Source organism: Blennius ocellaris (genome assembly GCF_963422515.1).
Source record: "Blennius ocellaris genome assembly, chromosome: 6".
Lineage (NCBI taxonomy): Eukaryota > Metazoa > Chordata > Actinopteri > Blenniiformes > Blenniidae > Blennius > Blennius ocellaris.
Genome location: NC_137655.1, coordinates 15,263,637 through 15,276,826, shown reverse-complemented (window position 1 = coordinate 15,276,826; position 13,190 = coordinate 15,263,637). Strand labels below are relative to the sequence as shown.

The window sequence follows — 13,190 nt, the reverse complement described above, 5'->3', positions numbered from 1 at the left end:
CAGCAGTTTGCTTTTTCCTCAGTGGGTCTTTATTTCTCTCTCCTGTGGTGGCTATGGCAGTAATGATCTATTACAGTATGTGATCACAGCTAATAAAGCTCACAATACTGAAAACATGGCGACAATTGCATTTAACGTACATAATAAAATAGAACCGATGGCACTGTGCCCCAAAACCATTTCTGCTTTTATAGATTTTTTTTTTTTAACTCTGTAATACAAACTGCAATTGTAGCATGCACTTAAATCTCAACGTTATTGAGAATCATAAAATGTCTTAGTAGCTGTGCAAAAATAACTATATAAAATATATTGCTTTTACAATTAACCAAGCCATTGGCGCTGTAAATAAATTAAACTAGACAGCAACAATAAGCAGATACAGAAAGAAATTCAGTGTTAATGGTGATTTATAGAATGTACAAATATATTTAACAAATGTTTGTTTTAGAACCTTTTAACACCATTTGAACAACATTGTGCCGAAAACTCAAAATCCACAAGTCTGGACTTGTCAATACACTTAACACGGACCTTCACGTAAAAGAAGGAAAAGTACATATTTATAGAATATACACAGCTTGAGGATTTATAACATCCTTCGTTAAACACAGGAATGACCATCCCTTCAACTTCCTCCTTCCATCTCAGCACCATGGACGTGACGAACACAGTTTACACCGCACCTCCATTCACAACTAATAACAATATACTGTAACCGAGTCTGATGATGAAGCACTGCTGTGGACTCACTGTGTGTAAAGTGCTTGCTGTCACCGTGTCGTTCATCGGGATTGTAAAGTACATGTCCAAATACTTCCTTCAGTGCAATGTGTCCAGCTTGGCTGAACAACGGCGGACATGACGTCGTGTAACAGAAGCCGACGGCCGTCAGTGGCAGATTGGGACGAGTAAAACTGGGCGCTTTCTGGACGCTGCTTGGTGTCTGAATTCACAGGAAAACTAAGCGCCTGCAAACTGTACTTCATACAAGGCTTCAAAGTGAGAATGTAGTCTGTCGGGGCTGGTTAAGAAAAAGAAAAACTAAACAGAACTAACTTAAAAAGGCGTTCTCGCTCCAGGTTATTTCTGTTGTGAACTGAAACTAGATCTCTACACATTGGACTCTATAAACGATCGCTTTGGTTTCATCGAAGCTACGTGGATGGCAGGATTATCTCGGGCGAGGCCTGGCTGCTTGGGTTTACTGTCCAGGAAAGCGTGCGGCATAGCCAGCGCTGGCTTGGACTCTTTGTAACAGTTGGCGGCTTGGCAGAACTTTTCTGCATATTCCTTGGCGTGCATGCCGTTTTGCAAGCTACTCATTGCCATTGCCTGAGGTGGTTTGTGCTGCTCCTGGTAAGTGATGACAGGCTTGCCGTACGACAGCTCGCAGTCGACGGGCTGCAGGCTCATGGCCGACATGTGACCCACCAGGCCATCGGAGGAGTGGTTCAGCCAGCCGCGAGAGGCGGCCTGCAGGCTGTGGTGACTATGCAAGATGTGCTGCTGCTGCTGAATTTGCTGCTGAATTTGCTGCTGAAAGCGAGCCGTCTTGTCGGTGACGCCCATGAAGGGTCGGGGTTTGTAGTCCGCCGTGGCGCTGGCCTGCTGGCTGTGCTTGGCTTTGTCTGAGATCTTGGTGCGGACGTCGGGGCCCAGCTTGCCGTTGTCTGACAGGCTGCTGCTGGAGGCCAGGCTGCTGGTGGAACTGGACACGCGCATGCTGCTGCTGCTTCCCCCCTGCGACCCCACTGCACCACACATCCCGTCTTTTCCAGGGTCTGCATGGTGGGCCTGCAGGGCGGGACCAGAGCAGGCCAGGCCGTCCAGGGAGGACGCGGAGTGGGCCGACAGCCTGTCTGGCCCCAGACCTTTGGCACTGCTGCAGGATGAGAAGGAGGCCTGTGAGGAATGGAGGCTCTCGCCATCACAGCTGTGGCCGATGGAGGTGGAGGCAGCTGCCAGCAGCATGCGGTTCCCATACACAGGCTCATCAGCTGGAGGGGGCAGAGGGCTGATGTCGATACCGGGGCCCGCTTTCAGCATGCTGGACATGTGTCGGCTGGGTAAAGGGCTGGAAGGTGCGTACTGAGATTTGGACCCTGATGCGCGGCCCCCCATAGCCCCCGCCTGCATGGAACTCATGTGCTGATTGGTCTTGACTATTTGGGCCTGCTTGGTGGGCTGCAGGACGAGCGCTTGCTGGGCCACGGCCTCGCGGTGCTCTCGAGGGTACCGGTGTGGAGGAAGCCTGCCGGGGCCCGGAGGTGACATAGGAGTCTGACTCTGATTGTGATGTCCCACACCGCTGCCGACGGTCGCTGAATCGGTGGACAAGATTCTGCTGAAGGAGTAACTATTCTGGGACCAGCAGGCTTCGCCCGTCCTGTCATGCTGTAAGGCCTCCTCGTCCTCGTCCTCTTCTTCCAGAATGTCTCGCTGGCCGTCCACGCTCCGAGCCAGGCTGTGCTCCGAGGGCTCCTCCTGTCCTTCGTCTTGCTCCTGGTCAGATTCGTGTCCTCCCGACGCCTGACAGGAAGCAGCTGCAGCCCCAGCGAGGTTTCCTTTGGTCTGAGCTCGCTGCATCTGTTTGCACTCCTCCTCAACTCGAGCCAGCAGACGTCGGATTTCCCGGTTATTGGGGCACAGCTTGGCTGCTTCATGGAGGTCAGCCAGGGCCGCTGTAAACTGTCTGTGGACAGCCAGACGCGTTGTTAACAGATGCAGAACACAACGGCGGCTTGTTAACACGGTTACGGAGCTGCTGAACAGCTTACCTGCTGCTTCTCTTAGCTCTGGCACGGGCGTAGTAGGCCTCGTAGGATTTGGGTTTCAGCTCCAGTGCTTTTGTTGCAAACTCCTCAGCCATCCCAAAATCCTACAACAGAAATCCAAAGTCAATTTACTGCTATTTAACTTTTTTGCTGTTGTTATTGCAGAAATCAGTAATACTCTAAAGTTATCGTCTTATAACTATAGCAGCAAAGCAACTGTGCTGGAAAGAAAACAGTGAACTGCTGTGGACAAAGCGATCAAAAACTGTGTTTTAACCAACTAAAACAACTTTATCTAAATCATTTGACGAATTCTATGTCAAAGAAAGTTTTCACAGCATTACCTCGCCATCAGACTGCAAAACTGTCAGGTAGCGCTGGAGCAATTACTCGGCTCTCTTTGGGTCACCGGACCCCACAGTAAAAGCTCTAATTTGCCCCGTCAGCACCAGCGTGTGACGCGACACCACAGTTACAAAGTAACACGGGCAAAATGATCAACCGGAGCAGCAACTCCTGTGTTCTGCCAGGCTAAATTACTCTCGTCGTGATCAGGGTCTGGAAGGTTTGCAAAGAGTCATTTAACAAGGCGGTTTCTCTTTAGACTGATAACAAGGTGAAACCATGAGTGTGACTCATTTTTTGAGCCATGATGTTGAAGGCTGATGTTTTTTGTTTTTTTTCGTTTTATGGCGACAGGTTTTACACTATGTTACAGATGTTCAAACGTGTGAACTGTTCTCATCTCATCTGAATCTCATCTTTGCAAAATCACTCCTCCACTTTATACTACCTGCATCAAGCAGAGAGATAGCTGGCACTCAACCCAGGTGCAGTTACCATAGAAACGCACAACAGTCAGCCTTGTGCTGCCTGACATCTTTTGTTGGTTTGCAGCATGTAATGATTGATTTAGCAGCTTCACCCCAAACAACTCAAACCTATGTAGACAAACTTAGCCAGTGAGTCGCAGCCCCCCCACCCAACCACCCCCCCCCCCCCCCCCCAAATGTTACTATCCAAGCATGCATGAGCTTCACTTGTTCTACCCACACATGTTCAAATCATTTCACTTGCTTGAGTCGGCTCTATCTTCTCTCAATAACCCTGAAGTCCAACTCATAATTCCCTTAAAAACATGGTAAGTGAAAAAAAAAAAAAAAACCCCATTGAGGGAAATACTGCACAGGCAGAGGAACACAGAAAAAAGCAAATGGAACTTTTTGAGAGGCTTACATTGGTTTTCCTGCGACAGCGCGAGAGATTGAGGTACAGAGAGACCCTCAGGTCTTTAAACGCTTTCAGGTCGTCACCAAAGCCTTCCCGGGGAAACTTCCTCAGGGCGTACTGGTACCTCTGGGCTGCCTCTTTCATCTTCCCTTTCTGGAGGACACGTGGAGGGCAAATCACACGGTGAGGACAAGGGCAAGTGCAGAAAGACAGGCGGGAAATGTGGGGAACAGAAGCAGGGCGTTCACCAGGTACTCCGACAATATCTGCGCTCTGGCTCAAGACCTCTTCTCATCAATCACAGGTGCGACACACAGCCAAGTTCAAAACACACACGCTCACACACTCACATACAACTGTCACTCCTGACAGGTTTGTCCTTTCTGCTGCAGAACTCAATCTGTTAAATGTCAGCCATCCATCATGGCAGCTCCAGTAATTGGTGTAGAACATGCACATCCATTCATTTTCTACATTTAACGAAGCCCCCCCACCCAAAAAAAAATTGATGATTGTTATTTTAATGCCCTGAATCACAACGATACCGTATGATTCTCTTTTCTGCCAAGAGTGACGACGTTCTGTCTTTTACACAGGAAAACACCACAGGAACAGGAAGTGTTTCATTAGTGCAAGAATCACATTACCTTGTAAAGTAGGTTTCCCTCCTCCATCAGCTTTTGAAGGAGAATGATGAGGATATCAGGCTTGGAAGTGGCCATGGCCCAGGCAGCGTTCCCTGTGGATACAGACAGTGTGTGACATGCTAGATTTCTCGCATGGACAGATGGTCACCTTATTCTCTTTGAAATTGGTACAAGGTAAAGTTACCTAAAGATTGTACCTGATCGATCGTAAGGAGACGTTCTGTAGCCTTAGTTTATTGCGTAGCATTTAGGACAGAGTTAGGAGGGAGAGAGAGTGAGAAGAAAAAGAGGTCATGCGCCTGCAAGAGTTTTCATTTTGTAGAGAGCGGAAAGTGGACGTGCACGGTACATAATTCTCTGTTGCTCAGCTTGAAACGGTGCTGTCGCGGTGAATGCATGCAGAGTGTGCTCAGAGAAAATGTTCAGGTTCAGACCATTATTAATTTTTTTTTTTTTTTCGTTCCCTGAGATGGCAGAGCGCACTCAGATAAGCTGCAGACCCAGATTGCTTTATGAATGTCATTTAGGTGATAAGTCACATCCTTAAATTAGTCAAGCTGCACATGAGGGACCGACGTATCACTGAAAGTGAGGCCACACACACACACGCACACGCACACGCACACACACACACACACACACACACACACACACACACACACACACACACACACACACACACACACACACACACACACACACACACAAAGCAGGGATGAAAATAGTGTTTCCACCGCATTCCATGAAGTTTTCCCAGATCATTCTTAGTATCATGAGATATTGAGAAAAGACAGAAACAATCTCAGTGGAGACAAAGCAGAGCTTAGTGTTTCCTCACCGAGCAACTGGCAGTTTCAAGAAGCCTCAACTACTTAGTGGCTTAGTTACTAGGTACTTGACACAAAACATGCTCCATTTCTTTAAGCTTCAACACTCAGTTCTCGCTTCTTACCCAGCTTCGCTCCTTTCTTCAACAGTGTCACCACCACGGACGTGTTTTTACACCCTATGGCCCGGTCCAGAGGCCTCATCCCACTGTGGTCCACGTGCTCTATCACTGCTCCTCTTTCCACCAAATACTGGACCTGCAAATACACACACACACACACAAAGAGTCAAAAGATTGAACTGATAATTGTAATAAGATACCAAATAAAGGCTGGTTTGTGGTTATTTGTCAGCAGGTATAGAAAGAATCTCAGTAAATTAACACGTACAATCTCTGCGTCTCCGTAGAAAGCAGCGAGGTCCAGTGGAGTTCTTCCGTTCTTGTCAGTGTGGTCGATGACCGCACCTTTCTCCACCAAAAACTGCACCACGTTCTTGTGTCCTTTTAAACATGCCCAGCTCAGTGGCATCAAGCCCTCCTTGTCCATCGACGTCAGTGAGGCCCCTTCGAAACAAGCACCAACAATGAGGCATCTCATCATGACACAAACTGGTGAAGTAGCAGAATCAGTTCTGTGAATCCCAATAATTACACAATCCACATTCGAAACTCAGAAAACATCCTTTAAAAAACCCCAAAACAAACAAATTGCCTACAACATTTCAGTTGATAGCACCATTGCCAGTCAGAAACAATATGTCTGCCCTCAGGTTAACTGTTGCTTTAAAGTAACTCACTAAATGCTGCGGCAAAGCTGCGTCATTGAAATGGTCCGATCAATGGTGCACGAAGCAACATTAGAATACTGTTGATATTAACAGAACACATGTGCATCCTACAAGCTGCAACTGAAACTCTGATGGATGTTCACTGTTCCTGCTCACCTTTAGAAAGCAGAAACTCGACGGTGCTCAGGTGACCCTCGCACGCTGCCACCATGAGTAAAGTCCTGCCCTGCTTATCACTGATGTTTATATCGGCCCCATGTTGCAACAGCAGCTCTGCGATCTACAAAACAGGAAAGAAATGCATTGAATATTCAAATCAAATGAACCCACAGAGCTTCACTTTCCTCAGACGTTTTGACCCTCAGACCAGAAACAATTAAGTCATCAATCAGTAGCATGACGGACCGTGAACTGCTAATGAAATACCACCAAATATGAAGGTGTAACATTGGTGTGATGAAGGCTGTAAAAAGTGTCTTTCAGCCCTCACCTGCCAGTGTCCCTGTCTGACGGCGCAGAACAGAGGAGACACCCCCCGTCGATTGACCTGCTGCACCACCGCCTGCTGCTCCAACAGGAAGCTGCAGACCTCCATCTTCCCCCGTCCAGCTGCAGCTGTCAAGGCTGCAAAGTGAGAGCAGAGGACACGCACACGCACGCACGCACGCACGCACGCACGCACGCACGCACGCACACACGCACACACACACACACACACACACACACACACACACACACACACACACAAAACACACTGTTATTATGACTGATGCAGAGCTGACTTCTTCACTTAGACTTCCATAGAGGATAAGATAAGAGTGGAATTTTCACAACCCCACCTCATGGTACTTGGCCAGAGAGGATACTGTGCTCTAAGAATTGAACACAACATTTACTAAACACTGTTTAATGAGTACCAATCCACATATTTAGCAACACTGAGGAGACATCTCGATATAAATTGTTGGCCAAATGCCCAAATCTTTGGTATACTTGGCAAAGATGAGTACAAATTATGTTTGGTGCTAATTGGGTTTTAAAACTGATAATTGGGTTTATAAAACTCGTGAAATTCATGCCTTTAGTCACTGTGGCTTTGATGAAAAGTCAGACATTTATTGCATCAGTAACTACAAATCAACAAAGCCAAATAATTATCTTTAACACGCTCTCTTATTTAGACATTGTATCTTTTTTTGAAACCAAGATTCGTTGGTATTATCTGTCCAATTGATCTTAACAAACAAACTCCATGACTGTAGTAACCGGCGCTTGTATTGAAAATAGAGATTTGTGAAATGTCGGGTGCTTACAGCAGATGGTTTGGTCTTAAATGAGTGCTGGTTATCCAAACAGAGAGACATTCACTGTAAGATTCAGAGCAGCTCCTCTCTCACTCACTTCCGAGATTGAAGGTGCTGCTGAGTCTTCATATATGACTGACATCATCCATCTGGATGAACAGTCATTAGAGCCAAAAACAACCCCACCCTCCATCTGCTCGGAATATGGATATCCTCACACAGACTGCACAGAGCAGATCAATGACTGTGAGGAGCTAAACTTAGGCTCAATTTAAGCTCCGGGGAGCAACATTACCAATAAGGAGGTCCGGAGTCACCAAGAGAGGTGAACAGCTGCACAGATGTTTCAGTCGTGCTTCTCACAAGTCATTTCATTTTTTGTTGTTTGAGCAATACCCATATACCCATGTCATGTTAGCAGGAATTTCTTTAAATCCTTCGCCTGGTCGCACCTGACATATTCCGTATTCTTCGGATTTCTCCCCTCCAGAGCAGGGGCCCCCTCCTTCTGTCTCAGCTTCTTGTTGTTTTTGTGTGGCCAGTTCTCTTATCTTCTGTTTTGAAAGCTATTCATCAGCCTCATTTCAACTCTCCTATGCAGCTCTCACACTCATAGATACTCTGACAACGTCTTGAGGACGACACCCTGAATCACTGTCATGAATGGATAAAGAAGGTAAATGCTTGATAACGCACAGCTCCACTGCTACTTCTCTGCACACTCGACAACAAACAAACAATAATAGAAAGAACGACTGAACATTTCCCCGACGAGACCTCGTTGTTAAAAAAAGAAAACAATAATTTTCCACAAGTGAATATTAAAAGTACTATTCAACCATTAGAAACTTCAGACATTTCATTCTCACTGAGCTTGTGTTCCAGCAATCATCCCAGAGTGCTCAGAAATCCATGAAAACGAAAAATATTTAACAAAAAAAATCATGGCTGTAGGATTGTAAGAGTTGCACAACACATATTATTTGAATAATAACAGGTTGCTTTAACTGGGCTGACAGCAGATACAAAACTACATTGTAAAAAAAAAGAAGGAAAAAAACATTTCGACTGAACACAGAAACAAACTTATTTGGACAAAATGAAAGTTTCAACCATTTGTTGTACATAATTCATAAAACAACACAGATCAGCGTTATTTCTTTGCTTTCATTTAATTGAAAGCTTTAATATAAAAAAAAAGTATTCATCGATTTGAGTAAACAATGTTTGCTTGTGGTGCAGGACACATAAATAAATAAATATATGATTGAAGTGCATGCTTCCATCTCTGATATATCTGAGTATATCCCTGTTTCTGGATGAAACGGATGAAAACATGCACTTCAATCAGCATGTGGATGGCTGAATGTGTTGTCATCATGCAATATGAAACACTTTCATTTAATACTGAGCATATTGAAAAGGTGCCTGAGAATCTGCATTGAACCGAAATTTAAAAAAAGAGGGGATTTATTCTCAATATAAAAAGACATTTAATAAAAGTGCAATGATCACCAAGCAAAGAAGAAGAGAAGATACCAAAATGGTGTTGCTGAGAGGTGTCGAGGCCATCAAATTCAGAATGAGCTCATATTTTTCAGGATCTGGTGAATTATTGCTTTCGACGTCTGATATGCTGTCTGGGTTGTAAATAAAATACGAGGTTATGACAACTGCAAATCATCTCATCCTGTTTTAATTCCTGTAATCAGCGTTGTAATAGAAATACTGAACGTTGCAAGTGAACAGATGATTGCTATGGCAACAAGTGTGAATGTAACATTTGCCATGAGAAGTAAAAACTGCATTTCTTCATAACATTACAAAAGACTGGACTTTACTATCTGAAGTCTCAGTTTGTGTTTGCCTTGAGCCAGTCCTGCTGCTGTCTGTGTACCACAGCAAGAAAGATTCTGTGTCATTAAATGGAATTTCTTTTGCATAACAGTGCACCATTTTGCATCCTAAGAAGGGATTTTATAGGATGGCGCTTGCACAGATGTACAATCCGATTTGCCTCTATGTAAACACAGGAGACAGCTCGCCTATTTGCCTGGAGATGTAATATTCCATTGAATTTTAAATGTGCTATAACGTTTCACAGGTTGTTTCAGAGACAACAACAAAGAAAGTCAATAATATTTCAGATATGCTGCCAGTTTTTAAGATTCAGTGCCTCGGAGCGCAATGATTGGATTATTAAACAAGCAATTGAGAAGCGGAATCAAAATTTGAGGTAAAACTGGTATTTTACATCACTGATCAATTGTTTACTACTTGTATTGAGATGTGAGTGGAGTCTTGTAATGACACGTGGGCACATGAGATGCACCATAAATATTATTTCAAGCTCGCAAGAAATCCTGTGGTGTAGTGGTGACGACTCTCACATCACAGGGGAAACACACCCAGTTTGAATGGGTGGGTGGAGGAGGGCGGTCTAAACATGTGTGATTGCCATGTGACTGATTACTTGTCCAGAGTGTATCCTGCTTTTACCCATATCCAGCTGGGCTCAGCTCCAGTGACTCGGAATTGGAAGAAAGCTGTACAGGTGATGGGTGGAGGGATTTCTATTTTTGTTTCACAAACTTTCTGTCTCCTGAATGAGGATGAGCCTTGATTTTACTTTAAATGATCACATTTGGTTGCTTGGTTTCAGGTCTGCGCTTCTTGTTATTCCTTTGCTACCTGTGACCTGCTGGTCCACGGCTTTAGAAGCAATGCCAGGAGGTGAAGGCTTTGATTTTAAACATCAGATGTGTAAATAGAGGGGAGAGATCAACACTGGAAGACTGCGGCCGCCTCTGATCTCTGTCAGCACGTCATGACTCTTCAGACTCTGGAGCGCAGCTCATTGATATTTTGTGAGGCCGTTTCAAAAGTATCCGAAGTAAACAGTGATCTGAGGTCACTTTAGAAATGATACAGGCAGGAAACTACTGACAAGCAATCTGCCATGTTGCCACAGCAGCACTTGCAAAGGTGCAATCAGCAGCAGCTGGTAGCTAAAATGTCTGATAATATATCTCACTTTGCACCAAAAGCATCTAATGTACACTTGACAGTATTTTTGAAGAGCCGCTTTCCGACACAGGACTGTAAAAAGGTCTGAAGTCATTCAGCTCTCACTAGCCACACGGTGAAAAACCTCTCCACTAATAAGCTGACCTACATTCTTGAGGCACCAAACTCTCACTTGTAATGGCTTCTCAGTGAGACAGACACAAAGAAACTATTATTAAATTCCCCCATTTTTTTTATCTACTCTTGTGTGATTATACAAGAGCAAACATCAAACTCCGTTGTCAAACAAGAAGGGGATGTTTTTGAACGTTTATGGCTCCGGATCATCTCTCTCTGTGCAAGACTTTCTAAAGATGTGAAGATGAAAAGAAAGTTTTCAAATGTGTCCAACATTTTAACACGAGCTGCATGAACAAAAACTGAAAGATATTTTATGTATCACAAGTATTTTTAGGACTTAGACTGGTAAAAAAAAAAAAATAATTCAAAAAAAGTCCAGATCGGTTGCTGTTAAACTTACAGTTAAAAAGTCACGGACTTCAGAAACAATGATATGATCATTCTGTGCATTGATATTGACTATAAGGCTCAGTTATACGTCTCGTCTTTCATGTTGTGTGTTGGGCTGCAGTTATCAAGAAATGTGAACGAGAACAAAGTTCTTTCAAACTTCTATGAAACACCCCAACATTACCTTTTAACTGATTCTTTTCAAATTTTAACCTTGTTTATGTATATTTTGACAGCTGCTACAGCTTTTTGTTATTCCCCACAGGTATTCAAGCTACTAAAATCACTCCTGCGATGATAAAAGAAACAATATGCTCAGTCGATACGGCCTTATAGTCTGTCTGCTGTGCTGTGCTGTGCTACACTGATCAGGTTTTATGTCTCACACCTGACAGCCTCCTTCTGCTCCATCATGCTATTCATGATGTGCCACATTTTGCAACATTCCTTCAATCTTTTCTCGTGATTTCAAAAAGAAAAAATAAATCACTTTTAGAGAAACCTCTCCAAAAAAAAAAAGACACTAAAATAACATTATTAAACTTCAACAAACATTGGATTCAAAGCCAAAATGTTTGGTGAAAAGATTAGAAATTAAGACATCTTGTATAACCCGAAAAGAGATTTACAATATATATAACAGGCTGCTGTTGGCAGTAATTTAACTGAGAGCATGGAGGAAATACTGTTCTGCAAACCCAGTGGTATGTCTGAAAATGAGCTTTCAAAGGAAAGTCTCTGCTGACTGAGCTCTGAGTACAAATCCACATGTGACAATAACAAGTAATGCTTTTACCAGAATGTACAGCACAGGAATACTTAAAACAGCGACCAGAAAGGAAAAAAAAAAAAAGGTGCACACATTTGGGTCGAGCGACCTCTGCATTAAACAAAGAGTGGTGCTGTGCAGAGCTGAGATAAAGGAACTTCCGCAGCATTCAATTACTGCAGTGTGGTCCGGAATGCTAAAACGGCAGGTGATAATACAAAAGAGCGGTATAATGCAAAAAGATGGATGAGAACATACCTGTCTCTCCCCACAGAGTGTCATGACTATCAATTTGCACAGCATGGTCATTATTCAACGCCAGCAAGCCCCTCACAACCTGCCAGGAAAAGAAAATTTAGATTAATGACGCACTGTTTCAGCTTAAGATATCAAATATACCTCCCCGAGGTTAGAGTATACTAAAGACCAATTCTGATCCAAAACAGCACAGAGTATATAGAAATGAACATTAAGAGAGCAGAGACTTTTGGGTCGCTGTACCACAATATGAGGTTATGCGAGTTTTAGTTTAATCACATTAAAAGCTGCACTTTAACAGGGTCTCATTTTACATGCAGGTTGATAGCTCGGCTTGGCCCACTTCTGATACTCTAAGCTGATCTTAAGATCTCCGTCAAGTTAATGAGGAAGCCAAAATAAACCCGGAATCCACATTACACCTGGGCAGCTGAAGGCAGTTCACAGTGATCCATCGCAAATCCTGCTATCACACATTCAAGGCTGAATACCTATTCAGACTTTTAAGTTATCGGCGCTGGGAACATGATGTGCTCCGACTCCATCGAAAGTTTTCTCATGGGAAAAAAATAAATAAATCACATATGCTTTGTGGAAGATGATTGCAAAAAAAGGCAGCGTTCTGCTAAAACATATCAGAAACGAGTCATATACGGTGCACAGATGAGTGGATCAATAGCAATGAGTTTTTAATCCCTTTCCAACACATTTATTTTGTAATGAGCTACAGAAAAAAAAAAAGTCTTATTTTTGCTGTATTCGGTTTGTTTTTATGTGTGGAATGATGAGACTTTGTGTCAAATAAACCCTGTGCATGAGTCTGGGTCCTACCTGTGTGTGTCCCATGCTGGAGGAGGCAATGAAAGCCTGCTGCAGAGCTTTGTTCTTCAGAGAGCAGTCCTGCTGCGGCCCCTCAGCACTCCACTCAAGCTCCAGCAGGTACTGGATGATCTCTGGGTGTCCTCGTAGTGCGGCATGGACCAGAGCACACTGGCCACTCTTATCTACATGATCGAGCTGGCAGGCATTCAAGAGTTTGTGTTTCAATGCA

The 13,190-nt window shown here is 44.0% G+C and overlaps 1 protein-coding gene across 1 annotated transcript in view; it reads right to left on the bottom strand.

Annotated features, from left to right (window-relative positions):
* Positions 1-16: 16 nt before the first annotated feature.
* Positions 17-13,190, bottom strand: part of tanc1b (tetratricopeptide repeat, ankyrin repeat and coiled-coil containing 1b) — a 97,339-nt gene continuing 84,165 nt past the window's right edge. Inside the window, exons 17-26 of the mRNA XM_080497952.1 lie at positions 12,971-13,156; positions 12,140-12,218; positions 6,762-6,895; positions 6,428-6,551; positions 5,872-6,047; positions 5,607-5,739; positions 4,655-4,746; positions 4,014-4,160; positions 2,781-2,881; positions 17-2,695 (exon numbers count right to left, since the gene is read on the bottom strand). Coding sequence (XP_080354078.1) covers positions 1,114-2,695; positions 2,781-2,881; positions 4,014-4,160; positions 4,655-4,746; positions 5,607-5,739; positions 5,872-6,047; positions 6,428-6,551; positions 6,762-6,895; positions 12,140-12,218; positions 12,971-13,156 — 2,754 coding nt within the window. The 3' untranslated portion in view covers positions 17-1,113. The remainder of the gene's footprint in view (positions 2,696-2,780; positions 2,882-4,013; positions 4,161-4,654; positions 4,747-5,606; positions 5,740-5,871; positions 6,048-6,427; positions 6,552-6,761; positions 6,896-12,139; positions 12,219-12,970; positions 13,157-13,190) is intronic.